At 39.7% G+C, this 16,877-nt stretch overlaps 1 protein-coding gene across 7 annotated transcripts in view; it reads left to right on the top strand.

Moving 5' to 3' along the window:
• The window catches only part of Kank (KN motif and ankyrin repeat domain-containing protein 2 kank), a 31,893-nt gene that overhangs the window by 13,775 nt on the left and 1,241 nt on the right, over window positions 1-16,877 (top strand). For 2 of the 7 annotated variants that reach the window (XM_017073943.4, XM_036813054.3), the window contains 9 exons: window positions 1,457-1,500; window positions 5,598-5,866; window positions 6,800-7,289; window positions 11,945-12,390; window positions 13,113-14,494; window positions 15,402-15,830; window positions 16,000-16,246; window positions 16,311-16,523; window positions 16,632-16,832. In XM_017073943.4, the coding sequence (XP_016929432.3) occupies window positions 1,457-1,500; window positions 5,598-5,866; window positions 6,800-7,289; window positions 11,945-12,390; window positions 13,113-14,494; window positions 15,402-15,830; window positions 16,000-16,246; window positions 16,311-16,523; window positions 16,632-16,832 (3,721 nt within the window). Of the gene's footprint in view, window positions 1-1,456; window positions 1,501-4,864; window positions 5,019-5,597; window positions 5,867-6,799; window positions 7,290-10,173; window positions 10,313-10,367; window positions 10,763-11,755; window positions 11,878-11,944; window positions 12,391-13,112; window positions 14,495-15,194; window positions 15,337-15,401; window positions 15,831-15,999; window positions 16,247-16,310; window positions 16,524-16,631; window positions 16,833-16,877 lie in introns of those variants that run through there. The other 5 variants (XM_017073942.4, XM_017073947.4, XM_017073945.4 and 2 more) reach the window with 5 other exon arrangements.

The raw sequence follows: 16,877 nt of genomic DNA, 5'->3' as shown, positions 1-16,877 counted from the left end.
GAAGGGGGAAGTGGGGGAGTGGGTCCATGTCAGGCCTTTTCCATTCATGTAACATGCATAAAGCGAAACCGCATAAATCAGTTGACGCATAAATTTTCATTTTACATACATTTTCAAATCGGCCAAAAAAAGATGGAAACGTGAAAAATGACTCGAGAAATATGGCAGCAAATTGCCAGACGGCTTTCAACTTGACTCCATCACAAATATTTATTTATATTTTGTATTTATAATATCATTAAATCAGCAGTGCTGTTGTTTTGGCCAAAACATGACAGGCAATTAATTTGAGAATGCATGAAAACCTAAGGTGAAGTTGGCTTTTTTTGGCTAATTGCATTGGGATGGCTTAGGACGAGGGGCACGGGCACTCAAATAAATCCCCATTAGGACCCAAAACAAATTATAAATAATTGCAGTTTCCGCTTCCACTAAAGTGGAAAAATGAAAAATGCAGCACGCATGTTACGTTTTCCAGGAAAAACGGAGGAAAACTGGAGTAGGGATCAGGGCGGCAAAGTTCACTAATGAGTTCTGGTGGGGACGAGAACCATTCCGCCGGTTTCCAGGGGCAAATAGATTATACTGGATTTTGTGGCGCACGCACAAATATATTTTTCCAAAGATGTTTTCAAATACCAAACAAAGGGGGCGACAACAAGAACTCAAAACGCTGACAGCTTGATATATTTTATTATAATTTCTTCCCTAAGGCAAGTGTGATTTCTATCTTTATCTGTCGGTATGTTTGTGTATCTTCGGTATCTAGGCATTTGTCGCATTCCGTGTCGATTGCACAGGAAGAATATGCTTCACAAAATATATAGTTTTGAAATATAAGAGTTCTGATAAACATTACAATTTTCCTAGTTTATTATATAAACCGCTAATAGAACGTTGCCGATATATTAAATTATTTTATCGTCGAACTTCCATAACTTGACTTGCATTCCATAGAAACTAAAACATGTATTTCAAATAAAGTTTCGGCCAGATGATTAAATTATTTAAGAAAAGCTATGGCTTATCATTGGAAATGTATAAACATGAACATACACTAATCATAGGAAATGTATAAAAATGTAAAGAAATATTTATGTTATATGTATGTATCTCGGTAGATTCAAGGATTTTTCGATAGACAAAGTTTATATAATTTAATCGTCAATTATATTTACATTAATATTTTAATAGAAAATATAAATTATATTAATAATAATATTTTCAAAGGGTCATGCCATTTTTATTTATTTTTATCATTTTTCTCCGTGTACTTGGTGCATTGATTTATTTTAAAATCCGATAGCAAAGACAGATATCGTTGGTGTTTTTCTAGCATTTCGCAAGAGACTTTCCTTGTTATTGTTTACACAGACCCCGCAATCGTTCATTATATTGTTTTCATTATTTGCCAATTTCCACTAACAAGAATTTCTTTGGTCCGATTCGTTTCCAGGTCGCTGGTTTTGCGGAGTCAACGCGCCTTCATTGAGGAAAATGGTAAGTTGAAAACCCGAGCGTGGGTCTGGGCCTTAAAAGCCATACTACAAACGTGTCTCAGGCCCACATGGCTGACATTCTGCAACGGCAGTGGCAGCAGCAGCTTTGGCCACAAGATCGGATGTGGGTCAACCTGACGCCCCCACACAAAAATCCGCAAAGTTGGGCCAACACCCACAATTGTGTTGAGCGGTGTTAACAATACACTTAACTTGGCCGAAAAGGCAAAGGCAAACGCACTTTTTCAACCCACTCTAATCCAATGAAATATTTTATATACTCCGACTCCCTTATGGAAATCAATTTTGGCAAGACCTCCACACTTCACTACTCCCCCCTTTCTGCCCCAAAACTGCAACTTTTAATTAAGCCAAACTGAGACTGTGGCAAACTGGTTTGCGGCTTCAACGCAAATATTTTCCTCGATATGAACAAATTCGGGCCTTTTTCTTTGGCCAATTTATGACAAGCGGATGTGAGTTGACAGTTTTGTTGGCGGTGGGCGTGGCAGGTTTTGATATTCGACTTCAGCGTTAATTGAAGCAATTAAAATGGGCAACGTGTGCGTAAATGTCAGGCAGCCTGCGATTTCAACTCATTAGCCACACACGAAGTGTTCACCATAGTTTTAAAGAAACCTACAAACGACAAAAGTTTATGACACGTTGAAAAATCATTAAAAACAAAAGGCCATAAATGACTGCAGCAACCACGAGTAGCCGACTGAAAGGGACCACTTTAATTGGGTAATTAAAGTGAAGTCATAAATAGGGCGAATCCCGTCTAGGGAGCACTTAAAAAAATTAAAAGGAAAATATGGTGTATACACAGTTATACACAATGGAACTATGAGATAATCATTGAATCTCTATAGTTCATTTTATTAAAGTCTTGGAAGATTTAACAATATATATATATTATCTGTGGGGATTATAAAGTATTACAGCTTTTTCTGAAGAGTTTTTATTTTGATTGTTTATTATAAATTTTCTTATCCCATTGGGGAAGCGCTAAAGAATTTTAAAAGATGAACTTATTGTTCAGTAAAATAAGAATAAAAGGACAACGGGGATTCTTTAACATACTATAGCTCATATGTATACTCATTATTGCAACAAAATAAAATGTATACATCTTAAATAAAAACCTCACGAAAATCAAAAGCATAATGATAAGTTTGTTAATTACAGATAATAGTTATTTCTTCAAGAGTAGAGTTTCTTGATTATGGCTAATATACCTGTTATTCACCTATTTTATTTATTATTACATTTTAAAAGACAAAATTATGGTTCAGTTAAATAAGAATTTAGGTCCAACGGGGTTTTTTTAAACCACTATATCTATGAACTCGTTATTCAAACAAACGAAATGTTTACTTTGTTTATTAAAAATTATAGTTATTTCTTAAAAGAGTGGAGTCTCTTGATTATGGCTTATATACCCATTATTTACTTACTTTATATATTATAACAATTTAAATATAAACTTAATGTTCAGTCAAATAAGAATTTATCCATAGTTAAAAACTCATTACTCCAACAAACGTAAATGTAGTATATACCTCAAAAAAACCAAAAGCATAATGTTTACTTTGTTAATTAAAAATTATAGTTATTTCTTCAAGAGTGGAGTCTCTTGATTTTGGCTAATATACCCATTATTCACTTATTTTATATATTATTAAATTTTTAAAGATAAAGTTAATGTTCATTTAAATAAGAATTTATGGGCAACGGGATTTCTTCAAAACACTATATCTATAAATTAATTATTACAACAAACCTAAATGTAGTACTTTGTTAATTAAAAATTATAGCTATTTCCTAAAGAGTGTGGTCTCTTGATTATGGCTAATATACCCATTATTCACTTATTTTATATTTGGCTGTCGCCTTTTTTTGGTTGCCTGTCAAGTGAGCTGGGGCATGCAATTAGATCGAACAGCATTGCACGTGTTTCGCATAATTAAATTTTTGCGCTTTACGGTAATTTGTGGCTGTGGTTGCACCGTTAGCTTCATTAGCCGCGGCAGCTGCAACTGCAACTGCGAATGCCGCCTACCTCAGATGCAGCCCCCATATGAGCAAATTATGCACATGTCAGTTGGACCAACCAGTTTGGATTCGGTGTTCCAATACCCTTGACTATAGGGTATATCAGGATTTAAGAGATATTTGCAGTTCCTAAAGATTACAACAATCTCTTAAACACCTAAAGGGTATATATACTTCCATACTACTTAGTTTCCATTCCCATTTCATTCACAATTCGAGTTCATTTTGTATGCTGGACAGCATCTGCATCATTCACCAATACGCCTACGCCGAAAATGTAGTCATTACAAGAGGGGTCCGATCAACATGGGAACGATCATGATAATGATGATTGGGACATGGGACGTGGACCTGGCGAGCATGATCGTAATTCAACTGTTGTGATCGAGCTGGGTTAATTTCTTAATTTTTATGTGAGTCGGGTGCGACAATGCGATTTATGTGACTGTATGTAGGCGCCCTTATATGGCTGGCAGATTGTCGGCCAAATGAAGTTGTAAACTGGCCGCGTACGGATTGTATTTGCAAAATGTCAGTAGTAATTTAGTTCAGCAATTTTATGAGAAAGTTATAAGGATTTTAAGGGGTTTATCGTACTATACATGTTAACAACATACATATATCAGAAAATGCTTAGCTTATAAGCTTTATATGCAATTGAAAGCAACATGTTTTGTCTTTCAAGACTTGCAGACAGTATTTAATACCCCTCAATTAGGGGACATTTATGGAGCCACATTCCATAACCGCCCACTAAATCCGAAAAAAATAGAAGCCGCGCCAAATTTGAATAGTCTGTGATTATACGATTAAGAGTGTTCGATTGTGGTGGGTGTGTGTTTTTTTCGATCGATGATAATTAAGCCGGCGAACAGTTTTGGCCATGGCCCTGAAGCCGCCTGCTAATTACGGCCACTCGAGCTGAGGCTCATCAATATGCGACCTCTTAAATCGGTGCAACACGTATACGCCGCGTTCAACACTTTCACAATCTCAACACGCCCACGACTTAAGCGTCGCGTTTTTCCACCCACGCCATCGTTGTTATTTTCATGAATGAAAAGTGAAAAGTATCTTTTGCACTTTTGAATCCAAACCGCTTTCGGTTCGCCAACAGATGGCGACGGCAAAGAGCTTTATACTTGGCTACTTGATAAGCATGGCTAAATGCTCCCATATCTTATCGCATTTAATTTGCTGCATGATGAATAAAGTGAGAACTTGATACGCTTGCCGGTCAGTTTGTTGAAGGCTTTCCCGAAGAGTACAACGTGTTTGATTTTCCGAATTTTTTCTTTGCTTTTTGTAAACACAATACTAACGAAAAATCGGAGGTCAGCCGTCGAGCTAAAAGAATTTCAAATGTTTTAAGTGCAAACTCGAGTAACCATAAAATGATTTGGATTCTTTTTTGGCTGGGGGTTTTGTGGCTCTGGTATGGGGCAAAAATTCCTCAGGAAAGTAAGTTTAAAAGCAAGCATAATAAATAAATAAAATAGAAAATCAAACAATCTATGGCGGTGTTTGCTTTTAGCCTTTAGACTCATCTGAGAAAACTCTGTGCCGATCGGACTATTAAAACCCATTACTTCAATCATTATTTAATTATTATTTTCCTTGATTACAAAATCGTTTACGCCAATGCCAACGTAAATAACTCAGATTGCTTCGTTAAAAATGATTCACCCAGTCAAAAGTGGTTTATCTAAATTAACCAAAATTAGTTATTATAAGGCGCAATTAAGCATAAATAAGGCACGAATTTATCTCACGGATACAGACGGTCATTCCGAGAACTGCGCCTTTGTACCTGCTGCTCAGATTACCAAATCCGAAACGTGTTTGATGGAGGGCAGGTGTGGCTTCCACCGTCTGCGCTGCACAGGCGCAGAAAAATATACATTTTGTTCTTGTATAATTCTGTGGTCGATTCGGAGAATCGAATGTTGACGTGACCTTGGTAGTGACATTAAGATATACCGCGTCTGCCTTTTGATATCCCCAAGATTCTTACGATTCTCGTTTTGTTTTATCTTGCAGCTCGTCCAGCCTCGTCCACCGCAAATCCCGCTCCTGCGGGCATGAGTCGCTCGGTGCGCAGCTGCAACTGCTGTCCCTATGGCTACCACATCGATCTGGACTTTGTGCGCTACTGTGAGGCTCTGGCCCATGAGAAGCCCAGCGAGGATGAGCAGCGGCGACGGGATCGGAGGAGATCCCGCAAGTCCATGGAGTTCATGCTGGGCTTCGAGAGCCTCTTCGGCAGCGACTGGCAGGCCGAGTCGAGGGTCCAGGGAAAGCTCAGCGAGGTAGGTTGGTCACCGGAAATTAGAGGGAAATTACTTCATTTGATAGGAAATGTTAGCCCTGTTCCTTTGGAAGGTATTTAATATAAGGGGTTTACTAATTTGGTATAATTTCTACTGTATTCAAAACCAATTCCAATGTAAAAGAATTTATAATAGATTACTTTAAATTTCCATTAAGATTCATTATTATTTAGAAGCGAACTTTTAAAGGCAAACCACTGTCAAATCAAGTTTTAATGGGTGAAGTTATGAACGTACGAGTAGAATATCACATTAATAGATAATTTATGGTTATTATCAATTAGTCCACAAAATGTTATAGGTATAGGTAAATTTATAGGTTTACCATTTTAAGATTCAAAGATTTTGAATTAAATTGCTTTCAGACAAATTGCAATTTAAAAGAATTCATAATAGATTAAATTTATTATTATTATATAATGTAAAACACGCTCTCTTGCGCGCTTCGCCACTACGTGTACTGCCGTCCACTGTGATATACATGAGAAGTACAATTTTCATATAGATAAGAGCCCTTTGATTCAGATTACATTAATTAAAATTTAATTATATTTATAAAAAAAACTTTTAAAGGCAAGCCACTGTAAAATCCACTTTTAATGGGTCAAGTTATGAACGTAGAAGAACAGATTAAAAGATAATTTATGGTTATTACTAATCGGTCCACAAAACGTTGTAGGTAAAGGTATATTCATTGGGTAACCTATTCAAATCAACATAACAGCCAACAGAATAATGAAGAAATAAAATAAAAACTTTTAGAGGTATACATCTTGATGTAATTTCAAGAAATTCAGAGAGAAAAAGGTGGTCTATTTTCATCACTGCTCCTAGGTGGTCTCTTCCTTTCATCTCCAAACTGCCAGAACTGAACGTGCAATTAACATGTCACCTTTCCGATTTCCCATACAGGCCTCACATGAAAGCGAACCGGACTCGCCACGCCCCATTGGAGGGGCGTTGAACATGTCGCAGTCGTACAACACCACGCCGTGTTACCGCCCGCGTTCCTCGTCCGTGCCGCGTTTCACCTACGGCAGCATACCGCCTCGATCGGAGTCGCCCTTCGGTACCGCCTCCTCCACCTGCTCCTCCCTACGGGGCGGGGTGGAGAGCGATGCGGGGATCTACCATCAGCGCCATAGGCCGGCCATCAGCCCGCCGGAGACAAGGGCCTTCCTCCATGAGGCACTGGACGAGGTGTGCAGCGATTTCGAACGGACGCTGGAGCGAACCTCGGTAAAGAGGCGCAAGACGCCCTACGGAGGATCAGCATCCATGTCCATGGATCGGAATAACAACAAACTCAGTCTGAGCCTCAGTAATGGTCATGGTGCACCGAAGGAGCACAAGACTCATCGGCTGGGCAACAGCACGTGGGATCGGTACTTTGATGTGGCAGGTGAGTGGGCGTCAGCACGATCTCCCAAAATAGCATGCCAGAAAAAGCTCAATTTATGAAATAATGTGATTTAGGATTAGGAAAGCAATTTAAGATCAAAATATCTACGAAATTATCAAATATCTACGAAGCATAGATAATGAAAATATGCAATTGATTTTATAACGGCAATTTAGGGATAATCAAGTTATATTTTGAAAATCTTTGCCTGGTGTTCCAAGTCCTTGAAATAGGATTATTCATCAGTTCAAGTTTGTTTTACTAGTATAACATAAGAAATTATAGTTTTATAACTGACAATATCTACGAAATTTATATTATTATTAATATTATTATAAACTTAAGAAGAAGAAAAAATGGGATTGGTTTTGGTTTAGGATTTTGTCCCTAGACAATCAAGTTGTATTTTGAAAATCCTTGGTTCTGGCATTCCAAGTCTTTGAAATCGTTTTATTTAGCAGTTCAAGTTTGTTTTTCTAGTATAAAATTTAATATTAAAGATTTATAGCTGGCTATATTTGCAAAATATACACTTTAAACATAAATATTCCAGTGAAAAATCCCAAGAAACAGTTCTGAAGTGTCTTCTTATCGTAGATTTGAAATCCAGACCGTATTGTATAATATTTTTGGTTCTGTGTGGGGAAGATGATTCATAGAGCCAAGTGAGAGACGCCTTTGGCAGATACTTTTGCTTTCTTTTCGTAGCAATTAGCGCTGCTGCGGCACATTTGACATTTTTACGCACGAAAGTGTGAAAAATGTTGTGAGACTTTTAGAATGGAATAGAAAAACCCCACAGTGGAATGAAAAGTAAGAGGCAAAGGTAATAAAATTATAAAAATAAATTACAAGGATGTTTTTATGCTATAAAATTTAAAGGGCTGACACACTAGTAAAGATCAAGTTCAAAATTTATATGTTAAAGCAAGAACATTTTCCATTTTTATTAACATTTTTAAGTACACCATCCCATGGTTCCCATGGAGTTGTCAACTCTGCAGCTGTGCTCTTAGATCAAAGAATATTGCAACATCTATAAAGTTTTAAACAAAATAGAAAAGCAAACAAATCAAAATTTAGTTCACTGCTGGCAACTCCAAAGATACAGATACAGATACCAAGTCGCATGCAAATGCAAATGCAAATGCAGCTACAGATACGGTTGCTTTGCATCTTTGGCATTTGAAACTCAATTGGGTGCTTGCCACTTGCGGCATGGGGCAACTTCAAGGCAATTTTCGAGGCGTTCGTATCTCAAATCAATTTGAAATGCGCATTTGGCGCTCAATTTGCATGCAAATATTGCTCCAGCTTGTTTTTCTTGTATTTGTTGATGCCATAAATTTGCCATAAAGTGTGCAAAAAAATCAATGCAAATAAACAAATCAAATTGTCGCGTTTCGTTCTGTTTCTCCATTTTTTGTCCAGAGGACATGGCGCAAAGAGTTGTCATTGATTAATGTGTAAAAAATGGTTGCAGTGCCGCAGTAATTGCCAAAGTACAGGCCATTAATAAATGGCTTTCAAATTGAATTGAACATGGCTAAAACACAAACCGGTGCCAAAAAGAACGTGCAGAGCCCAGAAAATATATCTAACAATAGATGAATGCCATAAAGCGTGTAAAAGTAGAAATCAGAAACCTTGAGCTATCTGTGGGCGAATCAAAAGAAATATTTTGAAATATTTTAAATTCAATTTTGATTATAATTCAATAAAAGGAAAAATATTGCAGCTTTCTGAATTCACTTGAGATAATAAACCTTTCCTGTGTCTTTAGCTAAAAACTAATAACTGTCTGCCCAACCCAAAAATTAAATCATAAATCAGCAAATGGAATGGTTACTTATAGATTTCAATTTGTTGGCATTTTAAAAATCAATCAAACTATTTTTTTTTCTTTTAATAATTAATTGCCAAAGATAAGATATTAGATATATCTAGGGGCAAACTTTTTTTTCAACTTGATGATGATTTATTCAAATCTGGCCTCTTCATTTTCTTGGCCTTGACTCAGAAACCCCAGGCAAACACTGAATGCGAATGGGTGTGCAAATAGACAATCAAAAATCAATATTATTTGCCTATCAAATGGCCCATTGAATATAAACAAGCCCAGGGGTTTCTCTTTCTTGTTCAGATCCTCTCTGTAATATTTTTGCCCACGTCACTGAAATTATCATTATCAGCTTGTGTTAATAATGGTGCATTTGGCTTATCAGCACAAATACAGCAAAATGTTGCCTACTTCTCTAGTGTGTTTTTTATTTTGGTCATTTAATTTGTATTTGCTGAGCGCTATCGCTACGCTCTTGGGCCTCTCAGGAAATTGGTTTCTATTTTATTTCGTTGTTAGTACTATAGACATAACATTATATTTTTTTTTCGCTCGCCTATAGCACAAGAGTTGTGTTAAATAATAACACAAAAATCTCTACTGCTAAATGGTTTTTTGTCGCTCTTCACGCTGTTTTTGCCGCCGTGGATGATGGTCGAATGAACGAAAAAAATCTGAGAGCAGTTTGTCGGCGACTTTCGAACGAATAGCATAAAAATGCGTCTCTGTAGCTGCGAAGTAAAATACTTATTATAATTATACGAAATGCCTTAAACGAAATCAACTAATCAAAACGAGTCGTGTAATTGTAGTACAACGAATTAACAGCCACTAAATTTAATGCGAATAACATGATAGTATGTGACAATAATTTCGAAAGCAGATCACATAAAAGCGGTTCGACAACGATAATATTAAAATACATTAAAAAAGCAACGATAAAGAATTACGAAATAAAATTTATTGATATTTTATAATACATATACCCATCAAAAAGTGTAATAAACCTACAAAAAAGCCTACAAAAGTTAAGCAAACATCTAAATTGATCAAATATATTGAATCTCATTAAGATTACATAAAATAATCATAAAAATAAAACACATAAATTATAAAATAAACTCGAATATATATTTAATAATGCCAATGATTCTACGAAAACTCAAATATGAACTTCTACGAAGTGAGTTTTATTAAGTGTGCATATTTCTTTGGCCGCCACTGTAACGCAGATAACGTATGATGAGCTGTCGCTTTGATCTGGCGAATCAAATAATTCAATAAAGCTTATAGCCAAGCGTTTTAATTAACACCAGCTAAGATAAGAGCAAACAAAACAATTAAATTGAAGAATCTAACAAATTTTTGTTACGCTTTGGCTTCGTGAATGCCAGACAATAGCAAGTGCAATGTCTGCTGCCTTGGCCCAAAAACGCTGCCAAGTGCAATATTTGTGCTTTTCTAACCAACTAAACTGAATAAATCGATAATAGATAATAACAAAAAAGTGGAACAGAAATGTATTCCACATCAGAGGATGCCTTGCCGCAGAGACGAAAGCGTTTGGCCAAGAGGAGTTTCAAATTGAAGCCGGACACCGGGCCAAACTCGCCGAAAAGCTGGTGGAGTGACTGTAGGTTCATTAGCTTAAGGAGACGCTCATTTGGGGCGAACTCTTTAGCGATATCGACTTGGTTCTTTGCTAATTAGTTGGGCCATAAAAACTGATTAATTATGGCCCGGTCAATGCTACCCAGCGTCACGCGCAGTCCCTCCCTCTCAAACACCGCCCCCCATTTCGCCTTGACCAAGACGCTCAGCCAATTTGGCACCGCTAAGAAAGAAGCATTTGTAGAAAAATATATTTAAAATATAAAGGGTGTCACAGAAATTTAGCACTTTGAATAAATTTATTTATATTAGGTCTTTTTTTATACAGGAAGCATGGCCACACTGATATTAACATGCTTATTTAATGTACCTGGTCACACTACCCATATTACTGTAATTATAGTACTGTCATTTTAGGGAACTTTTCTTTCGGTGTTATAGCTCAAAAAATAGACCGACTTTTAGCCCAAAAGTTCGTTGTACAGCGATATTAAGTAATAGCAACACAGTGGGTGGGAAATAAAATAAGAACAGCAAAAAATACTTGGCAAGGCTGACAGCGCGAGATGAGTAACAAATGGTTGTTGGCGGGGTGAGCAGTGCGTATGAGGAATATTGGACAAATGCAGGGACCAAAATAGAAGCACCATCTATCAGCTGGCCATAAATTTATCTATTTGCTCTCACAAATGAGACTGCATGTTTTGCATGTGTCAAGTAAAATACGTCAACAGCCTTGGCTCTTATGTAAATAAAAGGTAATAAAAATACATATAGCCGTTTGTATGCCAGGGCGATAAACAAAAACTAATATTGAATAATAACCCGAGTCTCTTATCTTGCGACAATTTTTCGCTCACGCACACTCTCAAAAGGTTTGGATCGAGTAACTTTTGCCTTTTATTTTGTTTTCATTAAATATATATGTATAGTTACATATACATTTGGTTGCTTTCAAATTATACGAACTTTGGCACAATTATTAAAATTAGATTTGAGGAGCAAGCGTTTTTATCATTTTGCTTGTGAGCTTTTCGCTAAAAATTTTTTTATGGGCTTTTGAGTCCAGTCGCCAGTAGCAAGTGCTGATGGCAAGTTGGGAAATTAAGATTGTACTGAAGAAGGAGAGCAGATCAAGTAACCTGTAGCTCTACTATTCAGATGACACACCAACTTAAGTATGGTATTTTTAAATATATTTTAGATTCCTGCATTGGGGGCAATCGATCGCCCACGGGCACGCCGCGGCCCTTCCTGCGATCCAATACGCTTCCTTTGCAACAGCGACCCAGTCCGGCGGAGGTCCAGTATGAAAGCTATGTCCAGGCCACGGTGGCGGCCAATGCCAAGTCGCCGGTGGAGCAGCTGGAGTCCGCAAAGTCTCCGGGAGTCCCTCCACCGCCGCCGCCCAGACGCCATCATCTGTTGGCCACCACGCCCACCGGTCTAGGCACATCCACTTCCAAGGAGGATCGGCAGCAGGAGAACGGCTCCATGAGCGGCAGCTCCCTGCAGTCACCTGTCATCTCGGAAGGTGGTCAGACCACGGCGGAGGCACAGGCTCTATTTCAGATACGCGAACAGATGGCTCTGAGTCTCAGACGCCTCAAGGATCTGGAGGAGCAAGTGAAGATCATACCCGACTTGGAGGTGAGAACATATAATGTCAATATATTATTCACAGCATAGTTAGATGATCATGAAAGATTATTTTTAGGGATATTATATAGCTTCATTCTTAGCTTCCTGACTTTAAATCTAAGTACCGTTTTTAATTTAGAAATCCATTTGGGTAGTTACCTGTTAAAATTCAGTTTATAAAGGATTAAAGGTAATCCTAAAGTCTTGTTAATAACACTAAAATGATTGTCGAAAAAATAAATTCCTTTATCATTATAAGCAAGTTAAAATTTTATTAAATGACACCACAATTAATAATAAACCCAGAATTTAAGGTCTTCCAAAAAATAGAGTACTCCGATATTTTAGCTGAGGAAAGAAAATAAAGTTACTATACATTCATTACTGACCAGAAAAAGTGATATAATTAAAAAAGGTGGATTAGTTTCAATATTTTCGCTTTGATATGGGTTTGAAAATGAAAATATTCAATATGTAGATATGTTAGTTATATTAAATTTATAGTTTAGAAATCGTTAAAATAATATCGTATCTTAGATTTTCTACGTTGATTTAAAAACATTACAATTAAATTATGCAATTAAATGTTTTTGGATTTCGTGCAAAAACTAATTAAAGAATTGTAAATTTAAAATGCAGATGTTTATTGTTTGTATTACAATTTTTTTTAAATGTCCACATTATTTTAAGTTTTATTACTTAAAATTAATATTTTTCAATTCGATTTTTAGCTGGAACTAAGTAATCTTCGCTTGGAAAAACAAAAGCTGGTGCGCAAGAACGAGGACCTGATAAGGAGTCAACGGCAGACGCCATCTCCACCGAGTCCTGGCATTAAGACCGCCTCTCCCGTGCAGTTCACTCCACAAAGGATCAGTCCAGTGTCGCTGGAGAGCCTCGGAGCTCGGATGCGCAGCAGTTCCACCTCGGCATCCCCTTCACCAAGCGTCGTCCGACGGGATGTCTCCACCCAGGCGGTAGTGCGACCACCTGCCACTCGAGATGTGTCCGTTGGCCACCAGCCCACCACCAGAAATGTGGGCGTTCAGCCTTCGGAAACTGTTTACTCCAAGGAGGAGCTGGAGTTGAAAGTGGAGCAAGCTCTGACGAATGCACAAAAGAAACAGCTGAGGAATCTCATCTCTGTGGGCACCCAGATGTATGTGCCCCAAAGGGAGCAGCGAGACAGTGGAGTGCAAACTCTGCCGGAAAGACCAAAACTTAAGTACAATGTGGGGGTCACCGCCAAGCCCGCTACGAGGGAAAACTTCACCAGCTGCAAGCCGGATGTGCGCCACGTGGGTTCTTCCGAAGATCGCCTGGATGATGTACTCTGTGTGAAGTGTGCTGTCGTCAAGAAAACCGTGGCCTGTGGTCCGGAAATTCCGCCGGAGAAACCTGTGAAACCAGCTCCTCAAATGCCCGGACGCAGCAACACCTTCAGTTTGGGCGAGAATGAGACCCTGTCCGTGGTGCGAAAGACCATTGGCTGTCAGACGCCAGTGGCCGTGGTCCTCAGTGCCGGAAGTCAAACAACCACGGCTACAACTCGCTCCACTGGAGCCCAGGTGAATCCACCGCAGCAGCACTCCGCCGTGCAGTGTGGAGCGGATCAGGTGTCCCGGCAAACGGATACCAACGGACTGCAGCGACTCACCCGGAGTCACACGAAGGCGGAGCAGGTTTCCGAGTCAGTGCCACGCCCCTTAACCCGTCATGCATCCAGCAATACGGATAAGGTGGAGGAACCGGAGCCGGTTAAGGTCCGTACAAGCCACTCCGCCTGCAACACGGAGGAGGTGCGGAAAAGGGACGTGGGCTGTGGCGATATTGTCAAGCCGCACATCTCCATTGCCTGTGCGGCCAACTACTGTGATTCCTGCAAGGAGGCCATCCAGGATCTGGCCAGGGGCTTCTCGAAGGCCAGTCCCACGGCTCCCAGAACGGGAGGACCTGTCCGGCGCTCCGCTTCGGCGGATTCGAGGATACCACGACCCAAACACCTCACCAGTCCGAGTCCGGTGCGGAAGGAGTTCAAGCGGCAAAACACCTACACGCTGACCACGCCCTCGCCAACGCCCAGTCCACAGGTGCAACGGAAGGCACGGCTAAGGTGAGTCTATCCATAATAACCTAAAATTCATATCTTGGATTTTTTTCATTTTTCACATACCTTTTATTCGACAAGAGCTATCCGAATTTAAGTTTTAAATAAAATATAAGCGTCCTTAAGTCGGAAAAATGAAACTTAACAAACTTATATAAGTAGAATCGGTTGAAACACATTTCTTCCTTAAAAAACCTTAAAACGTAAACCTTTAAAATGTGTATTATATTATTCTCAAGGATTCACTTCCTTTCCCTTTACCTTCCAGCTCTTTACATACCTTTTTAATTAATATATCCCTATAAAGTCGGAAAATGTAGAGCTTTATTTATGTAGGTCCACTTCAATTTAATGAAACAAGAAAAAATTAATAGAGGTGGTTAAAATATTTTAAAAATCTTTATGAAATCTTTATTAAAATTGTTCAGTAAAGTTCAGGGAATACTTTTGAAGCATTTTTAGCAAAAGGCAATATATTGAACTTCCACAGAAATCTAAAGTTACTTAAATAATTATATTAAATTTATTATAAATTCTATGCAGTTTTTAGTTTTTACAATAAATATTAGTCCCACTGTGCGAGCCAAGTTTCTCATAGAGCTTTCAGCGAAGACACCAACCACAAACTAGCTCTTGCGCATTGGGTTCACAGAAGTCGTAGCCTGAAATCGAAATGGGTTGACCTTCAGTTGAGTTTGGCTGTTTGCTTTGGCCCAATTGCTGAGCCGCTTCTTTTTGTTTTTTATTTGGATTTTGGTTTTCCGCATGGTGCTGCCAATGTTTTCCAGCCTGAGCAGTTTTACGTGCTATCCGCTGCTGGTCAGCGGATGTTCGGCTCTGCTCGTAACGTGGGTTTATGATTCTTTCTAGAAACCTTAAGCCTTCCGTACTCATCAAGGTTATTTGTTTTCAGCTCCCTCCAGGAGAAGCCCCCGACTGTGTCCAGTTTTCAGGCAGCAGACCCACTGTCGGAATCCCAAAGCTTCATCCGTCAGCCGCAAAAAGATTTGTTGGATCTGAGTCTCCTGGGCGACGATGAGCTGATTGTGCGCGAGGAGAAGCGGGTGAGCATCAGCTGGTCGAGGGATGCTTCCCCGGCCCCACTGATGACCTCCTCGGGAACCACCAAGTCCGAGACGCCGGAACAGGAGCCGGCCATGAGCTCCTCCAGTGAATCCAGTCCGCCCATCGACGTGCAGATTGCCCAGGGGGCACGCAAGAAGTCGAGCACTCCACTCAAATCTAGTCAGAGCGAGGACTCCCAGGTGACCGTAATCGAAAAGCCGGCCACCAAAGCCCAGCTCCATCAGTTGGCCCAGGCGGATGCGGAGCCCCGAAAAAAGTGAGTAAATCGGAACTTGTAACCCTTGGAAACAGCCTATAAGTTTATCCAAATGGCATAATGATCAAAGTCTTTAGTTCCCTAAGGTGCCATTAAATTTTTGAAGGGATTTAAGATTAAGTATAATCTTTGTGTAAAAATGTATTAATATAACATTAATCCCTTCCAGAACCGAACTGTCCAAGGGTCTGAAAGATGCTCTTAAGGTCATAAACGACTCACTCCTGAAGAAGTTGGGTGCCAAACCCATATCCTCGCAGAGCCTCAAGTCGGCCAAGGCCACCATCCAGGATCACTGGTTCATCAACTCCAGTACCGGCAAGTCCGATCCCCACCAGGTGGAGGACTATCTCGATTACTTTGAATCGCTGTCGGTTCCCTTGCTGGAGTATTGTGTCAACCTGTCCGACAGTAATGTGAGTTTCTAGTACCAAAACATTTTTTATGAATATAGATCACCAAGGAAGTATCCCATTTCAGGGCAACACAGCCATGCACTATGCAGTCTCGCACGGCAACTTCGACGTGGTATCCATTTTGCTGGATTCTAAGGTTTGCGATGTAAACCAGATGAATAACGCCGGATACACATCGGTGATGCTCGTATCGTTGGCCAAGCTGAAGCAGCCTTCCCATCGCACAGTCGTCGAGCGACTGTTCAAGATGGCCGATGTCAACATACGGGCCAAGAAGGTAGGTAAGGGGCCCCAACGCCCGCTGATCTTGACCCCAGTAATAGCTGACCCCCGTTTACTCCCCTACTAACCGTTCCTCCGTCCCGATTTCTCCAACCACCCACAGCACTGCCAGACCGCTTTGATGCTCGCTGTGTCGCATGGTAACGAGGAAATGATCAATATGCTCCTGGACGCCGGGGCGGACATCAATATACAGGACGAGGACGGCAGCACGGCGCTGATGTGTGCCGCCGAACATGGACGTGCGGACGTGATCAAGACCCTGCTTTCGCATCCGGACTGTGATTCACTGGTCAACGATGTGGTGAGTTTGGGAGGATGACAGATAACCTGGGGTAACCACTTTTAA

This window comes from Drosophila suzukii, chromosome 2R, assembly GCF_043229965.1.
Source record: "Drosophila suzukii chromosome 2R, CBGP_Dsuzu_IsoJpt1.0, whole genome shotgun sequence".
NCBI lineage: Eukaryota > Metazoa > Arthropoda > Insecta > Diptera > Drosophilidae > Drosophila > Drosophila suzukii.
The sequence above is the reverse complement of the archived record's forward strand: the minus strand, read 5'-3'. Positions and strand labels throughout refer to the sequence as shown.